The sequence below is a fragment of the Trematomus bernacchii genome, unplaced genomic scaffold, assembly GCF_902827165.1.
Source record: "Trematomus bernacchii unplaced genomic scaffold, fTreBer1.1, whole genome shotgun sequence".
Classification (NCBI taxonomy): Eukaryota; Metazoa; Chordata; class Actinopteri; order Perciformes; family Nototheniidae; genus Trematomus; species Trematomus bernacchii.
The window spans coordinates 1,835,975-1,857,022 of record NW_022987973.1 but is presented as its reverse complement, the minus strand read 5'-3'; the positions used below and the strand labels follow the sequence as shown (position 1 = coordinate 1,857,022).

General features: G+C 39.6%; 3 protein-coding genes across 5 annotated transcripts in view; 1 reads left to right on the top strand and 2 right to left on the bottom strand.

The window, feature by feature from the left end:
* LOC117471885 (FERM domain-containing protein 5-like) overlaps positions 1 to 6,430 on the top strand; it is a 68,822-nt gene extending 62,392 nt beyond the window's left edge. Inside the window, exons 10-14 of the mRNA XM_034117144.1 lie at positions 224 to 315; positions 407 to 481; positions 617 to 685; positions 823 to 929; positions 2,976 to 6,430. Of these exons, the coding sequence (XP_033973035.1) occupies positions 224 to 315; positions 407 to 481; positions 617 to 685; positions 823 to 929; positions 2,976 to 3,562 (930 nt within the window). The 3' untranslated portion in view covers positions 3,563 to 6,430. The remainder of the gene's footprint in view (positions 1 to 223; positions 316 to 406; positions 482 to 616; positions 686 to 822; positions 930 to 2,975) is intronic.
* A 90-nt stretch (positions 6,431 to 6,520) lies between these two features.
* wdr76 (WD repeat domain 76) lies at positions 6,521 to 14,771 on the bottom strand. 3 transcript variants are annotated; one of them, XM_034117145.1, is made up of 15 exons: positions 14,560 to 14,771; positions 14,215 to 14,331; positions 14,062 to 14,130; positions 13,832 to 13,924; positions 12,879 to 12,937; positions 12,381 to 12,498; positions 12,124 to 12,225; positions 11,214 to 11,254; positions 10,330 to 10,483; positions 9,046 to 9,204; positions 8,296 to 8,408; positions 8,120 to 8,218; positions 7,633 to 7,785; positions 7,493 to 7,546; positions 6,521 to 7,401 (listed from the first exon to the last, which is right to left on the bottom strand). In XM_034117145.1, exons 1-15 carry the CDS (start codon positions 14,593 to 14,595, stop codon positions 7,146 to 7,148), a joined length of 1,623 nt encoding a protein of 540 aa, XP_033973036.1. In that variant the 5' UTR covers positions 14,596 to 14,771; the 3' UTR covers positions 6,521 to 7,145. The 3 variants fall into 3 exon arrangements, with proteins under 3 accessions (XP_033973036.1, XP_033973037.1, XP_033973038.1); XM_034117146.1 differs by having other exon boundaries at positions 12,124 to 12,210; XM_034117147.1 differs by having other exon boundaries at positions 7,146 to 7,401; positions 14,215 to 14,361; positions 14,560 to 14,737.
* Positions 14,772 to 15,748: 977 nt separating this feature from the next.
* Positions 15,749 to 20,544, bottom strand: LOC117471203 (pro-cathepsin H-like). The gene is made up of 12 exons (XM_034116049.1): positions 20,428 to 20,544; positions 19,691 to 19,722; positions 19,474 to 19,579; positions 19,253 to 19,323; positions 19,055 to 19,159; positions 18,239 to 18,325; positions 17,673 to 17,728; positions 17,486 to 17,567; positions 17,324 to 17,392; positions 17,011 to 17,117; positions 16,098 to 16,226; positions 15,749 to 15,998 (listed from the first exon to the last, which is right to left on the bottom strand). The coding sequence occupies exons 1-12, from the start codon at positions 20,501 to 20,503 to the stop codon at positions 15,920 to 15,922; spliced, it is 999 nt and encodes a 332-aa protein (XP_033971940.1). The 5' UTR covers positions 20,504 to 20,544; the 3' UTR covers positions 15,749 to 15,919.
* Positions 20,545 to 21,048: the final 504 nt, after the last annotated feature.

The window sequence follows — 21,048 nt, the reverse complement described above, 5'->3', positions numbered from 1 at the left end:
GCCCTCGGTTTTAGCAGGGGAAAATGCAAAGTAACGCCACTGTCTGAGAGTTGGTATTTCAAATGTGTGCTTTGATTGATCAGTTATAATGCACTGTGGCCCTTAGCTCAGTTAATCAGACAGGAAATGTCCTCTTGATGACAATCATTATCACCCCATGGAGTCTGATTGAAGTAAAATGTAATATATGTAAGTATGAGTTAATGTACTGTACATGTTACAGGATAAGAAGATCATACTGACGTTCTTTGCACCCACACCTGAGGCCTGTAAGCACCTGTGGAAATGTGGCGTAGAGAATCAGGCCTTTTACAAGTGAGTCACAACACATAAGACACAACACGGCATAGAGTACACAATGTTTATTATTATGTTAATTATGTTTTCTCTTTCCCTTTCCTTACAGGTTGGAGAAGTCAAGTCAAGTCCGCACTGTGTCCAGTAGCAATCTCTTCTTCAAGGGTAGCCGCTTCAGATACAGGTATTGAATTGCTCCCACAATATTGTTGATACGTTTTATGAAGAGGTTATGATTATTAAGTATTTATATATTAAGGACAGCTTTGAGATGCAGTGCTTGATTTATGTTTATGAATTCACTTCTATGTTTTCTCAGTGGAAAGGTTGCAAAAGAAGTGATGGAACAAAGTGCCAAAATTAAGAGAGACCCTCCCGAGATACACAGGTCAGAATCCTTAAAATAAATCTTTATCTACATAGATATAGGAAATATTTCGTGTAGCTCGAAATGTTGCTGAAATGTGGAAGAAAAATATTAATTGAATGCATGACATGTGCATACGGGTGTGTGTTTTTGTCCAGGGCCGGCATGGTGCCGAGTCGGAGCTGCCCCTCCATCACTCACGGCCCCCGGCTGACCAGTGTGCCCAGGACCCGACGGAGAGCTGTGCACATCTCCATCATGGAGGGTAAATCTCACTCTTAACCTAACCTCTAAAGCAGGGGTGCCCAATACATCATCCATCCTTACTATGGCATTTGCCACTTGATTGACGTACAGGTAAGCTAGTCTGAGCTGTATTGAGCCATACGGGTTCATGCAGTGATGAGGGGGCCTCACCTCCTCATCTGAAGCGCAAATGCAGTGCACTATTATGCGCTTATGCGGCGCAATTAGTGTAAGCGCGCCACAGTGTATACGCCCCCACAGATTGGGGCAGGCCTTGTAGGTAGATCTTTTGGGCTTGGTCATTTTAAAAGTAGCTCCCAAGCTGAAAAAGTGTGGGCACCCCTGCTCTAAAGAATAGACAAAAAATGCAGATGTTAGTCAGTCTGCACATCTCTTAGTGTTTCCATCCCTTTTATCCCTAGATGTACCCAAACAGCCTTTTTATATTAACCTAAGTAAGCCTTTATCTGACATCCTTCATTATTCTGTAAATGTGTTCAATTTAAATTATTTTTAAGTGAAGTTTCTACACCACTAATAACTATATAGACTGATTATTAATTTGTACAAAAATGATTTTATACTATTCTATGCTAGTGTTTGGCATATCATTTTTATTATTATTATATATAGTTATACTAACTTTCTACCTAGTCTATGTGTTACAGTATATCTCGATATGTGGTGAATTGGCACTATACTTCTGGGGTACAATTTGGTTGGAAATCACTTGTGTGACTTGATCAACTATAGATTACACACCTAAGGCTCTTACACAATTTGTAATACACTCACACACACATTTCCTGTTTAGAAAAGTAGCCTTTCCATGTGAGCGCCCCCCCACTCGTGAGTGTCAGTCATTCTCTTCCCTTTGATGTTTATCTTGCACTCTTGATGCTCGCTTTCTGAAACACACACACTCCAGATCCTTGAGCCAGGGGCCTCAGGCATTATTTTGACATCGGAAATTCAATCTGTCAGTTTATAAAGGGCACTTACGTCCCATCTTTCCTCCAACAGGCTATTAACCTTTAGCCAGAGCTGCCACTGTGAGTTTATTTCCTCTCAGTTGTAAGGCCTTTCTAAAACTAAATAAACTTGTAGCATAGTCTGTTTTCCTCAAAAAGGGTATTTTGTGAAACTAGCCCTCTCTTGTAGGCTCTGATATTGCACCCCTTTGTTGCAACACTGAAACAAACCCCCTGTGTTTGTCCTGTTGCTCTGACTGCGCTGGCATTTCCACTTGTAATAATATCTCAGCCTGAAAATAGCTCCTGCTGTCAGGGGCCACGCCATGTGTGTCACGGCAGGGAGGGACCGTGGTGAGCCACATTCCTGTTCCTTGTCTTTCACTCTGTCTTTCCATTTATCTTTATGCCTGCCAGCATGTGGGGGCTCTCTGTGGTGAGGGGGGGGGGGGGGGGGGTGCTTAGTTAGTCAGCCGCAGTCAATGACAAAGACACACAGCAGGAAGGTAGAGAGAGAGGAGGCTGTTTCAAGAGCGGAGAGAATAAAGAATAGAAGTACAGCAGTAAGTTAGTCTCAGACCGGTGTTTTAGCTCCACTGGAACCATGGTGAAGTGTCTGATCCGGATCAAGACCAAGGTGAACGTTCACCTGCGCATGGTCAACCACTGTTATCGAGATATGAATGTGCGCGTGCTGTCTCTGGGACCCAGGCTCTTGGGTAAAGTTCTGGGGGTCCTCCCGCTCCTCCCCGCCCTCCCGGGGGATTCCTCCTCCTCAGGCTCTGCTCCCGGGTCAGGACAGAGCTCCAGGACGCCCTCCAGGCTCGCTGTCCCCCCACAACTCCATGGCTGCCACAGGCCAGCTAACGGTGCAGGTAACAAGAAGAAATGGTTTAGTCTTGCGGGATTATTGAGTGCTGCCCTTTTGGGGTTCTTCTTATGGGTTCAAGGTGGAGAACTTCCTTGAAGAGAAGTTTTAAGGGCTGATTGTTTTCAGTGTCTGGCTGATGCCAGGAGCCGTCTTTTCATGTGTTCTGCAACAATACCTCCCAGTTATTAAACATGTCTGACTCATTAACTTCCTTTGTGTTCAGGTCTGGAGTCCCTCCGAGACAGCGCCCACTCCACACCCGTGCGCTCCGTCTCCCATGGCGACTCCTTCATGTCTTCTCGAGGCAGCATGATGGACAGCAGCGAGGCGAGCACGTCGGCAGTCATCTCCGACGAGGCGTACAGCCCCTCAGACAGCATGCTCTCCACACCTGTGGCCGAACACGGGATGGACAACCCTCTGAACCGCCACCTCAACGGGGCGCCCCGCAGCGTGGAGGACAAGGAGTCAGAGGCCGGAGCGTCGAAGGAGGGGCAGACCGCGGAGTTTTCATCCGGCAGGCGAGCTCTGCGTTTGGTGAAGAGCAGGCCGGCCCCACCCAGCGACGCGGAGGAGCTGAACAAGTTCATCCTGAGCGTGCTGCGGCTGTTCCTGGTCACCATCGGGCTGCTGTTCGCCCTGCTGCTGCTGCTCATCATGCTCACAGAGTCAGACCTGGACATTGCCTTCCTGAGAGACATCCGTAAGACGCCTGAATTCCAGCAGTTCCACTTTGAATACTTCTGCCCTCTGCGGCGCTGGTTCGCCTGTAAGCTACGATGGATGGGAGGTTTCCTCATCAGCAAGTGAAGCAGAGACAAAACACAGGCCTGCACTGATGGAGACGGGACATTTAATAGAGAGAGGAGAGGGGGGGGAGGGAAAAGGAAAAGAATGGCAGCCCTTTTCCCAATATCAACCCAGCTACTCTTAAGGGAGTTACTGTCACAAGCCAAGGACTGTCCTCTGAAGAGCCTTGTTTATTATATCTGACCATCACTGCGAGGAAAGAAAATCACATTTTACTTTGGAAATTCAGGTCATTTCAAGGTATTTTATTTTTACACAAAGCCACAGTAACAGGGTTTCATTTAAAACACTGAACGTCTGACAGACTTCACTCATTCAACCACAGATATAGTTGCCTTTATTTTTCTATTCATTTATATCCTGCAACATTATTGTGAGACAGATTGACCTTTTGTGTTTGGGAGTGTATTGGTAACCTGAGAGTTTGAGTGAAGTTTTTAGAGCCAGTCTAGCTCATCTTATTTATATATTTTAAAGCCAACCTTCATTAAGCTAGAATTTATAATTGTCACTGATAATTAAACCTGCTGTTTTGACTTGTATCTGGGGGTTAGAGAAAGTGTGAAATGGAAAACCTTGCAGCACTTACTGAATGTAGATCAGTCCTGAGTTAAATAATATTTGCAAATAATATGATTGGCAACCGAGAAATACTTGCAGCAGCTATTTTACCCAGGAGTGACGTTGGTGCTGGTGATAATGTAAAGTAATAATGTGTCTAGTTTGTGGTCAGACGTCCAATAACGGTGTGCTCATGTTACCATTTTTGTCCAGCCACTAGATCACCGATAACATTATCGTCCTATGACTATGATTTAAAGACAATTTGTAAGGATTTAAGTAAGTATTGGAGGTGGTAGGTTGACTGATTTTATAAAATAGCAGCCAAATAATAGCTACAATCAACTTCTGTGTGAAAGAAACAGTCGTCACGTTGCTGTAGTTCCTTTACAGTAGTTGTGAGCTAGCGCTGTAGTGATAGTGAAATGTTTGGGTTAGTTATTTGACTCCCTCACTCTGTAGAAGGAGTTTATCTTGATGTGCAATACTGTTCATATTCATAAATAAGAGTCTTTACATTTAGGGTAACTTTGTTTTACCCCACAGTATACGGTCAAGAGAGCTTATTTTTAGTTCATGTCGAGTGAGGGGTCAATTAACTTTGTTTAGCCATTGCTTCGTTCAAATGTATGCGTTTATCTGTAAAAGCTGAATATGTTTAAGTCATGTTTCCATTTTTGTACAAACTCATGTCTCGTTAACACAGATTTCCTCACAGTGGCTTTTAATGGACTTGAAGCATTATTTTTTACTGTGGATGTATAGTTATCAACATTTACACGAGAGCCTAAGATAAGTCATGTTTACGTCCTACTGCTATCCTCATCATCGCACCTACCAAAGAAACCTCTGTTGTCTGATATTTGTCCGTTTGCACCAACAGATGGGAACTCTGATATCCTCTCTCCTTCTCCAGCCTTATTACGTAAGTGTTATGTCACAAACAGCTTATTTACAGCCCAGAGCAATCAACAGCTTTATGTAAAACCTTACAGTTAACTAATGGTCCTTTCAACAAGTGGTAAATTATAGACTGGTATATTATACCCTAATACAATAATGTTGTAGTTATGCAACAAGATCAATGGTTTAGGATACTGAGGGGTTTAGGATATGCAGGCAGTAAAGTATTAATATTCAAATATTTCACAAAAAGATCCACAGGTTGGTAGTTAACACAATCAGTGCTTTGAGAATCCCTGTAGTATTACATGGCTTTAAATGTTGATTTTATTTTGTACATTTTAAAATTAAGGGAAAGTTGGCGAAATAACAAGTAGTATTAATTATGTGTTTTGGGTGAGTTTGACAGAAATATGGACTAATATATTTAATAGAAAACGTTTTTTGTTCAGCCTTTATTAGTTATGTATGTGTTTTCTTTAACTCAGAAGGTGTTTGATTGATTGTGTACGGTGAAAGGCAAGTCGAGGCAGAACATGTGTTTTTACTGCGTATCATTTGTACTTTAAGGTCTCATTTTATGTTCATGTGTATGAAAAACTTAATTTGAGCAATAAATATAACAGATAATATAATGATCAACAACCATGAAACTGCAAATGTATACTGCTATTGGAAATGTGTTTTGAATCCCCTCAGAAGGTGACCAGCCTGTAGATGCATGTGTGAGGGAATGATGCCCACTGTTCATGATGACACAGACGTAGGTAACGTTTTCATGTAAATCCTGTCTGACCGTTGCCTAATCACTGCTCTTCCTTGACTCATTTTAGAGAAACAGAGTAGATGCAAAAATGATTGTGAAAGTATGTAAATGAACTGACAAAAGACTAATTGTTTGACTATGAAAAGGATATAGCAAAATGGAAGTGGAGCGATTTGTATTTTTAACTCATTTGAACACAGCAGAAGTAGCATAGTCAACTACCTGAATATTTTTTATTGTAACGCAGTTTAATACATTGATTTTTGTATTGTTTTTGCTTAAAACACTTGAACTAAAAAAGTGGGGGCCCATTGACAGGCAACGCCAGTATTTATTTACCCGAGTCATGTAAACAGGAACAAGGCGTCCGATGTGGTTTTACTGTAAGCTTCCTTCCTGTACCGTGTTCCTTCACATGGAAATGTCTCTGTAAGCATGTGTTCTGCATTTATTACCTCCAAACAAGACTGCTCATTTCCAATCACTGAAATAAGACTGGTGTAATTTATTTATGAATAAATGTAATCTATTCTTGAAATCTGTCCGCTAGTGCAGCTTCAAGTTTGATCTAAAATTCACGGCAGAAACAAACCTCCAAAATCAGTGCCTTCACAAGTGTCTCAGCAATGTGCATGCGTGAAAACAAAAGACTTCTTAGTCACAATGCTGCCATCTTAAGGTGACAATGATACTACCACTAATGAAATCAGGAGCATTCATTCAAAATGTCTGGTAAAAAAAAGAAAATCTCAATCTTTATTGATACAGCAGCCACAAGAGAAAATAAAATATGTAAAGGACACAATCAATTTTACAGCAGGTACATTTACAAACAGAAAATTATAAAAATATTTTATAAAAATATTTTAAAATGTGTAATTTTCTACCTACAGTGCAATGTATGATGCGATGTATGATTGTAGGATTTTTCTAATTGATTAACAAAAAAAATAACTAACCTCAAAGTAAACAGGTATTCCTAAACCTAAATTAAATAGAAGTCCAAACTAAATTCGGTCCAGACTTCAGGACACTGCCGCTCACTCACAATCTGCCAGCAGCAGAGTTTGAACAGTCTCGCAAACTTATTAGATGATTTAAGATGACTTATGTGCAAAGTTAAAACATAATACAACATGAACCTGTGACTATACCATAGGTGTGTTTTGCAACTGCATTTACTCTGAGAACTAGGACAAACGTATGGATCTACAGAGGGGATTAAACTCGTTCCAAACACTGAGATATCCCTCTATACTGAACGAGTATAGATGGACGTACACATTTCTTACATGCTCTTGCTACCTAACTGCAAGCAAACAGGTTTTTTGGTCGCATATTCTGGTTTTCATCTCAGTCTGTGAATACGTGCAGGCGTCCTGCACTGTTGCCCCCCAGTAAGGCGTTCCTCGTGGGGTGGAAGGCGGTGACGGACTGCACCGTCTTCAGGTTCTCGTAATCTTTGAAGTAGTGCAGGAGTCTGCCGCTTTCGTGGAAAACCTCCACCCTCCGAGTATTGGACAGGCTCCCCACCACAAAGCAATCTTCTTGTTTGGGGTCCCACACTGCTGAGAGTTTACTCAACACGCTAAAGTCGCGCATGTTGCGTCTGAAAATGAAGATTGATAAAACAGGTTGTGAGTGTGTCACCATAACACAGATCTCAGAACAATGAAAGCACTGGGTCACAGTGGATGTACCTGATGGATGTCAGCAAGGGAGACTCGGCAGTCATTGCAGATGTGTCATATATTCTGTCAAAAGAGATCAGGATGGACATTGAGCTGAGATTGAAAAGAAAAGTTTCACACAATTATTCCAAGTGCTGAGTCGGCTTCACCTTATGTGGTTATCCAGACAGGTTGTGAGAACTCTGTTTCCTGTTCGAGGGGAGAAATAAGCACTGGATATGCTTAAAGAGTGGCCCTGCAGCGTGGAGACTGCCTCACTGCGATTCTTCTTCAGGCATCTGCTGTCGTAAATACTCACCACACTGCAGACAAAACATAAAATCAGTACAATGCAATAGACAAATATTTTTGACGAGGGAAATGTACATTGGTCCATCAAAAGTGAACAGCCATGCATAAAATATTCTAGATTTAAAAAAAATGTAATGACACAAATGACAAAAATACACATAAAAATAACCAGTATTTATTTTCAAATAAGTGTAGGAATAAAGTAGTATGAAAGCAATAAAGTAGTGTAATCGCAACTAAATGCAACTTTCCCCTCTGTGGGACGAGTCAAGGTATTCTGATTCTGATAAAACAAAGAGAAATGTGGATGGAATGATTCTAATATAGGGTATAAAAGGTTTATACCTGCTTTCTGCAACAACAAAGTACTGCTTCTGTAAAGGATGTACGCTAACACAAAGCAGAGTCTTGAGGTCCAAAGAGTAGAGGGACTCGTGGGAGTTTCTGCAGAGAATAAATACCATTGTAACAAGTTTCTGAAACATCATTCATAAAACATCATTTCAACGAGTGCCCCTTACCCTGGGGTGCGCCTATCGACAATGGCGACTTCTCCATTCCAGTTCCCAACCAATAGTGTCGAACAGTCATGTGACAGGAAGTCAAATGTTCTCAGGTCATCTTCAATAAACACCTACAGTAGAACAATATGCAAACAGATTTACATCAGCTTCATAAGGCGGTACTGATATTTGCAGCTCTTTCCGACCTATGGATGTAGGAGGTTTACCTCACAATCTTTACAATACAAGTTTAAAGGGGACCTATCATGCAAAATGCACTTTTGTACATCTTTTATACATGAATATGTGTCCCCGGTGTTCCAGGGAACTCACCAAGTGTCAGAAAACACAACCCTCTCTATTTTCCTCCATACCCAAATCTCTAAAAAAGGGGCTGCAACGGATCTGATAAAAACTGATCCAGATTTGAACACTGTCCTGACGTCAGGACAGTGGCGCTACGGCTATTGGGCCAACTCCACCAATCAGGAGGAGACAGCCACGGCCATTGCCGGTCGAAAGCGCTGGAGACGCTGTAGTACATATGCCAGGCCAGTAGATGGTGCTGTTCTCACAGAATCAGCCCTTGCAAAAACAGAGCTAAAAAATGTCAAATTGAGCAAAATGAGGCATGGCTAAAATGCATGATCTGTTTGGTATTTTGAAAAAAAAAAAAGTATAAATATGCCTTATATAGGTATGGTCCTACACTATATTATTCAAATATAGCATGATAGGTCCACTTTAAATGAGATTTCATCATCTCACCTCATCAAAGACAGCCTTCTCGACATCCATGCAGCGCAGAGATCCGTCGTAGCTGAGGCTCAGCAGGTGGGTGGGCTGAGCTCTGGAGAACGCCAAGCAGCTCACAGGACGAGTGTGGGGCCTGAATAGTAGCACACCATCATCCCCCCAATCCCCCCCCTGAGGGAGCAAACACAGGCAGGAAAAGGAGTCTTTCATATTATATAAGAGTTATATATTTTGTCCATCTTCTAACATCCTGTGGAGTTCAAAGGTTCAAATGCTTTGCCATATGCACGGCTACAGTGTAGATATGACAATGGAAATCTTAAGTCCCAGGCTCCTCCAACAATGCAACATAAATATATCAGACATAAAACAAATACAGTCGCCTCCAGAACTATTGGAACAGCGAGGCCAATTGCTTTATTTTTGCCTCAGGTCCGATGATACGATAACGATATCGATCATGGACCTTCTGCCTAGGGTGCTCTGGTATCAACATATATAGACCTTTAATATATAATCATTCTGACCTCAGAAAACGATAAAGCTTTCATTTCATGATTAGGGATTTTTGGCGACGCTCATATTTTTAGTGTTTTCCGTTTTCTCTGTAGTATTTATTGGTTTGTTATATTCAGATATGAATAATAGAAACTGGAACTAAATGTTCCATGTGTGTGTCCTCGCTGCTTGTTCACACACACACACACACAATAAGATTCCTTATCGGAGCTTCTGCTGTTTATACCGCTGCGTCCGTGCGCTGTGACTCTCATGCGCTCTACTTTTAATTTATATTTCAAAGGTTTATTATTAGAGTTTTATTTTATATTTTATGTGAAGCACAACGTACCATGCTGTTATAATAAAGCTCTTTATCAGCCTTTGAAACTCAACCCATTTTGGGAGGGAAAAAAATAATTTCAAAAATAATATATATTTATAATCATAATGTTCATAAACATGCAACAATTAGTCGACTAATCTCTTAATTTACGACTATTGGTCGACTAGAAAAATGTTTAGTCGAGGGCAGCCCTACTTGTTTCAATAAAAAATATAAGGTTTGATAAATAGAGTGGGAATTGTTGTTATTATAAGTTGTTTTACTGTGGTATCAAAGTAGTTTTGAGAAACATATATGTTCACTGATATTGGTATTGACCGCCAGCTTTCTGGAATTGTGACCTTCCTAGTTAGGAGTCAGATCTTCCCGGGTGATCTTGGGACGACCTCCTGCCCTCCATTGATTACATACAAATGTATAATATATTTGAGAACAGAGGAAAAGAAGCGCACCAACTTCCAGAGTCCTAGATGTCCCCCCTTGTCTCCGGTTGCCATCAGCAGGCTGCTGGCGCAGGGGTGGAAGGCTGCAGAGAAGATGCGATCCTTCACCACTTTGGCCGCGGTGTCCTCAGTTATCCTCATGTTCTTAAGGGCAGAGCAATACCTGCGTGAAAAGATTGTTTGCCTGTATGAACCTTAGACGCTTTCACACCAAGTACTTTGCCGTACTTAGTTCCCAGCACTTAGTACCCCCATGGAACTAAGAGCCGATCGCGTTCACACCGGAATAAGTTCCGTGAGGGAAGATTACGCAAATGAAGCCGCTGTCCCGAAGTCCCCGGCCGGAAGTCCCCGGAGTTGGGGACTGGCTTCAATAGAAGCTGCTGGGACTCCCAGCAGCTTCTATTGAAGCCTTCCGAGTAAATCGCCAGAACGCCGACACCTCCTCATCACTCCACCGCTCCCATGTTTTCTTTTGTGTTGCCATAAGTTAGTCTCTCTCCGTTGGTGCGCGGGGCTAATGCTAATAATGCTAATGCCAGCAAATACAATGGCGGCTTCAAAAAACCTTTCCGAGTTTTAGGGGGCGTGGTTTGCAATTCGCCCAGCCAATCAGAAATTGGAACTTCTTTCTCCCCAGGAAAGTACCACCTCTCTAGCAGGCACTAAAAATGGGGTAAAAGTTCTCTGAACTAAGTTCTCTTTTTGGTGTGACCGCAAAATCCCAAGAACTATCGGAACTAAACGGGAAAAGTACGGGTAAAAGTACTCCGGTGTGAAAGCGCCTCTTGTGTTGTGTTGAATGAATGAATGTTTGATTCTAAAACAATGGCTAAAGGAAAACTAATATAAACTGAGGGGTGGTGCAGAAAGATCAGAATTTGTAATCTTACTCATTCAGCTTAAGGTCCATCTTTCTTTCTGTTGTCGAATCCTATAAAAAGAAACATTCATGTAATCACAATACAAAAATTCTAGCCTACATATCTCAATAGAGATCTCCAAATATTTTAAAGTTTAAATGCTATTCTGCCTTTTGATGGCACACAACAGCACTGTGTTTCTTTATGGATGTGAGAAAGAATCAAATGAAGGAACCAACAAATATATAGAAACACCCCAATAGAGAGGCGAAGTCCTCTATGGGACCTTATTTCGACAAAAGTATGTATTGAAGTCAATGGAGAGAGAAAGATTATCTTTCGATCCCGTTTGAATTGTGCCACGAATTACACATATGATGTTTGTCAATTTAAAAGATAATTTTACAAGTCAAAATTTTTTAAATGTGTTGTAAAACTGTGAAGTAACACTTTTGTGTGTGTGAAACCGCTCAATGAACTACATCTCCCGTCTCGCACCACACACCAAGACGGCCGTCACGTTGGCACATTTCACTTCTTTCTTTCAGAATGAGGCGAAAAGTATTAAAAGAGGTGAAAATCACCACAAGTCTGGGCATGTTGAGCGCTGTACATACACACAAGGGGAGTGAGTCGGTTCCGTAAGAGCCAGCATGCGGGACCGGGATTCTGGGATTTGTAGTCTTTCTCGTTGCGTATTTTTCATAGTCTTATATTTCAACAGTTTTACGACAAACTGTGACTTTTTTGACATGGAAATGATTTTTTAAGATTGACAAACATCATATGTGTAATTCGTGGCACAATTCAAACGGGGTCGAAAGATAATCTTTCTCTCTCCATTGACTTCAATACATACTTTTTCCGAAATAAGGTCCCATGGGTCGGAAGTAGATGGGCGGGACTTCGCCTCTCTATAGAGAGGAAAGGAGAGTCTTACCTCGGAGCAGAGCTCCAGAAGTTGTGAAGGCAGCTTGCTTCCCTGCTCCATGTTGACTGGATTCATGGGCAGAGGGCCAGCAGGATGCTTGGGCAACAAATACTTTAAAGCAAGTTAAAAAAACTCAAGTGAACAACAGCAAGAAATCATTTAAAACAAAAAGCAGCAAGAAGAAGAATCCATGGAGAGACAGAGAGCAGCAGAGTGGCATGAAGTGAAGCATGATATACATTATAACGTTGTTTACATGTAGCTACCGGTGTATATTTCAGCTTCCCACTGGGTTTAGGAGGAGGGGTCAGGGTCTCTGCCACAATGTTTTGGAGACGAAGGGATTTCCGAGCTGGCAGGACTTCTTTTACAGCAGCATGTGACCTAACAACACAGAGGGAGCATTACAGTCACATCTATCATTTTTTAGCACTCTAGTGATGTCAAAATGCACATTTTCTAACCAATAAGTAATTAATGATCAGTGGTATGAAATTAAGAAAGAACGCAAATGCTGTTGTTTGAAAAGATGTAAAGCTATATAACAATATCTTTACTTAATGACAACTAGCTATCAAGTTGTTGTAACCAATGAAGGAACAAGGTGTACGTATTATTTACACTTCCTACTATTTCCTACAGTATGCTTGTTTAAATCTGAGTTAAAAAGTTCCCAGACATATTAAAACAGCAGCATGAGGCATGATAAACACATCTGAAGTCATGCCCCCACAATCATTTTCTTTAGAAATCACTGATCATACCTCATCAGACCTCTCTGCGATGGCTTTGGATGCGTAAACTGTTTCAACTCCTCCATTGCCTTTTGATAAAGAAATCATTAATAGAATTTAGACCTGTGCTTTTTGCATGAGACCACAAGAGAAATAAAACACAGGATCACCATTGAGAAATGAGTTTATCCAGATTCGAGCAAAAAAACAAACAAACTTCTGTCCCACCTTTTTATTTTATGAATGCAAAAATATCCAAGTAATTTGGACTGTTGAGGGGATGTGATGTAGTACAGAAATGGAGTATGAGAAATTAAAAGCTGCACTTTTGACAATATCTTACTATTCAATGTAAAGTATATATTACAATACATTTACACTTGTATCTTATAACACAATGTTTTTGATGCATCAGTACATAACATATCCTTTCATATGCCGTTTAATATTTGTGTATTAGGCTTTTATTCATTACTGTACAACTAAATATTCTTCTGGTTGACTTGTAGTTGATTCCCCTGATAGCTGCCACTGGTAGTTTCATGAAATGGGATTCAGACTATATTTTCGACAGGTCAGCCCATGTGGCTAGGGTGCTTCTCAATATGCTAAATTGGGTCTATCATGGAGGTTTAATTGCACCTCGAGGAGATGAGGGAGCTTTGTGCAAGAAAACAAAGGAGTATTAGTCTGTGTGTCGGTAAATAGCTTGATGTATAAGTGCATCACCTCCACATGGTTTGAAGCAAGTCATACTATGTAACTGATGTCACTTAAAACTGTTGCTATAAAACCAAGGATTTCTCATTTGATCCGGAAGTTCCCCACGGGGATAAATAAAGGTTCATCTTATCTTATGTTATCTTATTTGGCAGCTTCTGGCTCCTACGTCCTCATATCTCTCACATGAGAAAGTGATGTAAGCGAGGAGACACAGTAGCAAAATGCAAAGCACCCTGGGACTACCCCACTAGTCTTCATACCTGGAGTATGTTCATGGAAGACAGAAAGGCTTGGTTCCGTCTAATGTTCTCCAGGCGCTCCAGTTCATATGCTGAAAGACCTCCATCTCCATCCTGTGTTACACAAAGACACAGCAGCACTGACATTTTACAAAAAACATTCAGTTACTGTAGGAGCTGAGAATGTAGAGACATGTAGTGAATAAAAGCACAATGAACATGATAAACTGAGCAGGGTAGTTCATACTTACAGATGTACAATCCTCTTTAATGTCCTCTCTGTTCCTCTGGCTTTTATTTTTTATGTCTGGAGTTGTTTTCTATAAGCAAAATATGGGCATATTAACAGAAACCAAACAAACATACTAAATGATACTAAATGTTATTAAGAAAGTGTCTCCTACCCTTTTCTTGCTGTGTGTATTCACTGATTCCGATGAGTCCTTGAAGCGTATAGGAACCATGGCTTTTCTTCGTGCAGATCGTCGGACTGGTCCATCGAGAACCGGAGGGGTCATTCTCTACAAGGTGTACACAATTAATGTAATTTACTGGAAATAATAAAACAAATGCACACATTTTAGCGATATGCATGTACTTACACACTTTTGCCTCAACATGCTTGCTCTACTCTCTTTTAAGTACGTTTAACACCAACCATTGACTTCTATACATAGAAAAGCTAACAGATACAATATGGTGAGTAACCTCATGTTAATTTAACCAGATAAAAAACGTCAACTACTCACCTGTAATTTCAAAACAAGTACGCGTTTTGTTGTCATTTTAGTGCACTTGTAGCAATTAGAATGAAATATTTATGCAAAGAAAAACTCCCAAAATGCTATTTCTAAGAAGCCTACAGCTGTTAGGTGAAAGATTAAAGAGGACATTTCGCGCCACATGCTAGAAATGTTTTGTAGCTTGCTCTGCCTCTCTGTGTTGTGAAACAGAATCCAAGTAGCTCTTTGGCTAGTGTTCACGCGTCATCAGAAAAAGGGGACGGGTCTATGTTGTCAATAGCCAATGGGCAGCGTTACAATTTGATTGACATCTAATCCCTTGCTTCGGTCTTTAACTTCCGCAGAACAAGTGAAAATGTCGCCGCCCTTCGTCAGATGTGGGCAATAGCAGACAGGAAGATGATAAGACTTAATTTAAAAGTGCTTGTGCTTTCAGTGAATGTAAGTAGATAAATGAGGCAGCACGGTGCCAATACATAAACAGATGGAAGTGAATGAAGACGTGGCTCAGAGTAATTAATATAAATAGCAGATTAAATGTTAATAAAGGAAATGGCACATGTATAAACAAATAAAATGTGATCTCATTAAAGGGAGATAATAATCTTATATAAAGTAGATATAAAGTCAATAAACGAGAAAATTATTGTATTTAAAAGAAATGTGAGCACAATTTTTATATTCAATGACAAAAAGCATGCAAACATAGAGAAATGTAATCCATAATAAGGCAAATATATAATGAACTACACATAAGGTCAAGGGGGAAATTGTTTATTAATAAACCGTGTAAAAAATGGTAACAAACAGTTGCTTGTCTTTTGCGCAGACTCCCTAATGTGCCCCATGTACAGTACGTGACCATCTCTAATCTTTGTTAATCGCAGCAGATCGGAGAAGCAGCCTGTTATCGTCTTTGAAAACATTCAGAGATTTTTACACAGCTCATTTTGTCTTTATGGACCCATAAAGAGGCCACTGACTGAAACATTAAATAAATAACACATGGATGATTGGCCATAACATTATCTGAGAGATCCACAGGGATGTCCATCACTTAGCGTGACACCATGCATCTCACATACAGTAACTAACGGTCTCAAAGCGCTCCACAGACAGGACATAATAAAATAAAATAGTAGAAAACACAAATAATTAATAAAAGGCACCCCATAGTTACCGCAATAGAAAAAACTGAAAGCACCAGACAGGACATTATATGACACATTTTTATTTTTGTAACAATATTAAGATTACATTGAGAAATCAAACTTCTCCATAAAACACAAACAGGAAACAGGAAAGCACAGGCATCACATCCCATCCTGAGATGTATCAGTCCTCCACTTTGTTGTGATGCTACTCCTCATATTACTAAAGGGAGAGGGTAGGAAGCACATGCAGCCAATCCGCACATGTTTTTCCCTTGCTCGATCAAAAAGTACCTGATTCAATAAAGAAAAAGAAAGGTGTCAGTGATCCAGGAATCTCTAACAAATGGTCGGACCAAAACACAAGCAGACACACACAGAGTCTATATTTACCCGTCCACTCCCCAGGCTGGACCCCAAGAGTTCTTCACAATCCAATATGGCGTGCCGTTCTCTTCAGTGCCGTAACCCACAGCCAGGACTGCATGATTCACCATGTCTGCGGTGCTCTTACACTGGGTGCTAAACACACAATGCTGATGCTTTAAACATGAATAGAGTACATGTCTTATGTAGGGTGAATGGGCTACTGTTCTCATCAATATCATATCACAACCTGCCTATGTAAAGTTGGGTTTTGTAGCCGTTTCTGTAAATATTTTCATACCTGTTTGTGACAGAGCCATGAAAAAGAGAGCCAAAGAGTAAAAAGCACAGTTATAGAGAGGACAGAAAGTTGAATGAAGTGATTCACAAGCACTCTTAACTGTAGGTACCATAACAAATGAGCCATCAGACCAACACAGTGGGCACAGATAAAAAGGAGATCAGAAGAAAACAATGATTTCTCATGATGGAATAATAATTTTAGTAACGTTTCATGCCAAACTTGCAGAGAATGCTGGTTTCTATGTTTGATATCATATTAAACTGATTATATCTGGATTTTATAATGACAAAACCAGACATTTAAAGCACCAAATCAAACAAAAGTCTAAATATATGTGTTGTGCTTTGAGGTGCAAGCAGCTTTTCTGTCACATCCTGCAAACAACCATGAGTAAGATTTGCAGATTTCACTGGTAGCTCTGTTAGTTTCATAATCCTCTTTCATGATTAAATACATCTGGTGCTGGAGGATTACTACACAAAATCCCATTATTGTATCACAAATATTTTCATAGTGCAAAATGGACCGAAACAACAGGGCCCCACAGTCCTCTGAAGAGTTTTAACCACATGTTAGTATAAAAGACAATAAATACACATACATAAATACATGTGCTTTTCATGGTCCTTAGCTCACCTTGTGTAAACTCCTTCTTTGTAGTGCATAAAATCAGCCGTGACTTCAAAGCCGAAGGACACAGGGTTGAGCCGGGCAACAGCATCAACCATGGCCTTTTCATCGTACTGTCAATTAGAAAAGCAAAAGCAAGTTTAATACCAAAATGAAAAGCACAATGCAGTTAGGAGTTGTGATTAAATAGTTGGCAGTCCAGTATATTGGACTGTAACTGTAAGTACTCAAGGCAGTGGCACAATGTCACAGTTATCATACAATTAGCAATAATTTCTGCTGATAATATAGATTCAGATGTATACACTTGTTCACTCACACTTGTTATGTTGACTACATCCAGGACAAAAGCAGCTGCAAGAGCAGGCTCAAAATGGCAAGTGTCGTCCTAAGAAAGGAAAGACAAAAATGTACAGATTGAGAATTCCTTTTGTCAAAGAAAGTATTTATACAATGAGACATTACTCCAGAGAACTCATACATGGCCTTTGTAGGGGTAGTCCTCCTCTGTCATGAGACCATTGTTGTATTTGATGTACTCAAATGCCTGGCTGGGGAGGCCACTGAAACAAATAGAGTTTAATACACAAGTGTATTTATTTTTAGTGTGACTTATAATGCTATGTATATAGCTATTACTGCAAAAACAACTAAAGAGTCAAACTTACCCCATGCATCCCTGGTTGTTGAAGTCTTGAGCACAGTCTATCAGCTGCTGCTCAGACTGGAACATAAAACAAATTGCATTATCATTTCATGCAAAGCAATTATACTGTACTTATAGGACTATGTCGAATCATTAAAAGACTCTGGCATAAAGCCTAGATCAGAAGTATACAAAGGGGTGGGGGGGCCTTTTCCAGGGGTATACAAATGATTGCATTAGTTATCAAAAGAAGATCACATATTATACCCTAAATGTGTCTGGGTATAGTGAACGTTTATTTTGACAGAAACTGTATTTAGGTAATTTTCAATTGTTCTTACTTTCCCATAGTCAGACAGTAATACATGTCTTGTATTTAGTGTAGTTTGGATTTCGTTCAAACAGCAATATTAGGCTATCGTGGCTCAATGGTTGAGTGTCTATGAGATCAAACAACTTAATCAGGATCCCATATGCATCCAGGAATGAATAAAACTAAGACAGTACAACAGAGATGACTTCTGCAAGTACATCATTTGAATCATCATTGACTTGAGTATTACTAAATAATAGTCAGGCAGATCTCACCAGAGTGATTAGCTTCCCTGTAGCGATAGCATTCACTGACTCCAAACAGCCAGTGGTAGAGAAGGTCCAACAGCTTCCACAGCGACCCTGAAGACACAGACAATTTAACTCTAACCACTGGTAATTCACTTATGTTCAAGAGGCACTCCACACATTTTTTTACAAATGAAGGTCAATTGCTTGTGAATACAGGAAATTGAATTATGTGTCCGTGGCGGGGCTTAAAGTGCACTATTTTTAGGCATATATTATGGGTCTCAGATATATAAAAATATATAAAAACATGTCTATGATGAGTTTTGCTCAAAATACAAACAGATCCCACATAGATGTGGGTACAGAGGAAAAGAGAAAGGGTTTTATTTTCTGACGCTGCGTGAGTTCCCCGACACACCGGGGACACATATTTATGTATAAAAGACATCAAAAAGTGCATTTTGCATGATAGGTCCCCTTTAAAGTCAGAGAGAAATCCTTTTTCTCCCTGCTGTATTTGTCACTTCATCATGCTCATTGTATGATTAAGTCAAGCCACATGAATACAAAATTCAACTCTTTGTTTGACTATAGCACTTAAACATTGGTTTATATCACTTTTCAGTTCTCCCATTTTAATCTAAGTATTTTAAACAGGACACAATTTTCTACATACGAAATGTTGCTTGAAAAGAGATACAAGTCTTGGAGGATGTGCTGCAAAAGTTTCCACTAAAAATGAGCACGTAACTTAGTGCTAAAATTCAACAAAGTTCTTATACCGATTCTTCCTCTAGTTAGGTGTTAGTTTTGGCTGCTCAGAAGCATATTATAGTATACCTGGTTCTTCACAGGAGTCACAACGTTGCCCTTCATCCTCCAGTCCACAAACTCAGGGTAAGGACCAGCCATGCTGAGATGACCCCCTGTGGTAGCTGAGCAGTTCTACAACAGGCCCGAAAACCAAACATTAATATCAAAAGTAAATGTAAAAAAGTAAGTGTGTTGTTTTTAAAAATATATATATATATATCATACCTGAGGCTCTGTCAGAAGGAACAATTTCCTGAATTCCTCAAATGTCATGTCTGAGAACTGATTCAGGCCCACTAGATTGGAAAATGAACAACATTGTGAGAAGATTAATGCTTTTTATAACTTTAGAAAATATGACATGTTTAAAGGAGAGTGTAAACTCTTTGTTAATAATCTATACATTACAGATGTAATACAGGGGTTAGTGCAGAACTGTACCGTACTTGTAAATGAGTGATTCCCAGCATTATGATGCTCAATCTCCCTCTTATTCTCAGTGAATATCTGGAGCCGGTGGTAGTACTGCTCAGTGGCATACACCTTGTTGTGCTGCACATCAAAAAAAGTAACAGCATATACAGAAGACCTTTCATAAAACTTCTTATGAAAGCATTCAAAATATGTTTTATATTTTAACTGACACTGTAATAATGTACATACCTGTGACATCCATAGTTTGAATGGATATTCATCTGATAAGACAGAATACAGTTGTTAAAGTTAATAAATCAGCCTAATAATAAACATTTCAAATGTTCAAATTAAATTCAGGCCTAAAACCATTCATGTTCATGTTCCCTAAATGTGCACACACAAAAAAACTGTTTTAACATGAGTTTTTTTAATGCCACATACTTTAAGTATGATAATTTTATTAAAATATAATGCATAGATCTAGATTTAAATAACAAACCAAACATTAAAGAGTTAAAGTTAAGTCAACAAGTAGTCAAAGTAAGCAAATATACAAATAATAGTAAAACATAACATTGAAAAATGATGGGCTACACGTCAATGTATGAGTAATAACTAGACTTTCACATAATCCTATACTATGAAGCTAATATGGGCCTTTTCTTCCCCCATTATCAGTTATTTTAGCCTACTTTTGATACTTTGAGTACATTTTACTAATGCATTGTAGTGTGGCAGTTTTACTACTTGAGTAAAGGAGATAAGAACATTTTGCACCATGACGAAAACATATGTATATCTTAATGTTGCCATTAATATTGTGGCAACATTGAGTTGAAACTGCCTGGTGACAACACTTGTTTAGTTCTCTGCCTTTAAATTAGTCTCAACGATAGGCTACTGTAAGCGAAAACCACCAACAGTTCTGCAACAACACATACACGAATAGTAACACACGTAAAACTTCATAACAGTTAACTTACCTGCGGGTAAAGGTAATGGTGTTAAATGAACTAGACTTAAAAAGGTTGTTATAAACCAAACAACACCGAGCGCCATACTTCCCCCTGCTTACTCCAAAGAGCTGTGTGGGAGAAAGCGTCACATGAGTCGGCTTCATTTCAGAACACCCCCTTCCTTTGTCCCCCCTTTGACTCCCCCCTGTAAAGCTGCAAACACAGCGTTATGGGTTGGAAAAGTATTCAGATACTTTACTTGAGTAAATATACTAATACCACACTGTAGGCCTACTACATTTTAAGTAAACGTACTTCATCGAGAATGGCACTTAAGTAAAAGTATTTAAGTACGACTAGGAAAATGCACTAAAAGTAAAAGCACTCATAATGCAACAAAAAAAAAAAAAATGTATTTAAATATTTTAAAGCATAAGCAACCAATCTTCACATTTAAGAAGCTCAAACTGCTTTGTTACTTGAATATAATGTTGGATGATTTAATCTTTAACAAATAATCAGATTTTACAAGTTCTTCTTGTTGTGTGTCAAAATATGAATGTATAAGGTAATTAAATACATCTGTGAAATTGTAGTTGAGTAAAATGTACAAAATTAGCTTCCAAAATACAGTAGAGCCAAAGCAGT

What these genes read in the sequence shown, in the direction of transcription:
- wdr76 (XM_034117145.1), bottom strand. Translation starts at nt 14,595, where the DNA reads ATGACAACAAAACGCGTACTTGTTTTGAAATTACAG. An exon ending in AGAAGGCTGTCTTTGATGAG is followed by an intron (nt 8,409 to 9,045) that starts GTGAGATGATGA and finishes GTTCTACTGTAG; the next exon opens with GTGTTTATTGAAGATGACCT. An exon ending in GTCGATAGGCGCACCCCAGG is followed by an intron (nt 8,219 to 8,295) that starts GTAAGGGGCACT and finishes TATTCTCTGCAG; the next exon opens with AAACTCCCACGAGTCCCTCT.
- LOC117471203 (XM_034116049.1), bottom strand. Translation starts at nt 20,503, where the DNA reads ATGGCGCTCGGTGTTGTTTGGTTTATAACAACCTTTTTAAGTCTAGTT. An exon ending in ACCATTACCTTTACCCGCAG is followed by an intron (nt 19,723 to 20,427) that starts GTAAGTTAACTG and finishes CTGTCTTATCAG; the next exon opens with ATGAATATCCATTCAAACTA. An exon ending in ATGTAGTCAACATAACAAGT is followed by an intron (nt 17,118 to 17,323) that starts GTGAGTGAACAA and finishes TCTAATTGACAG; the next exon opens with TACGATGAAAAGGCCATGGT.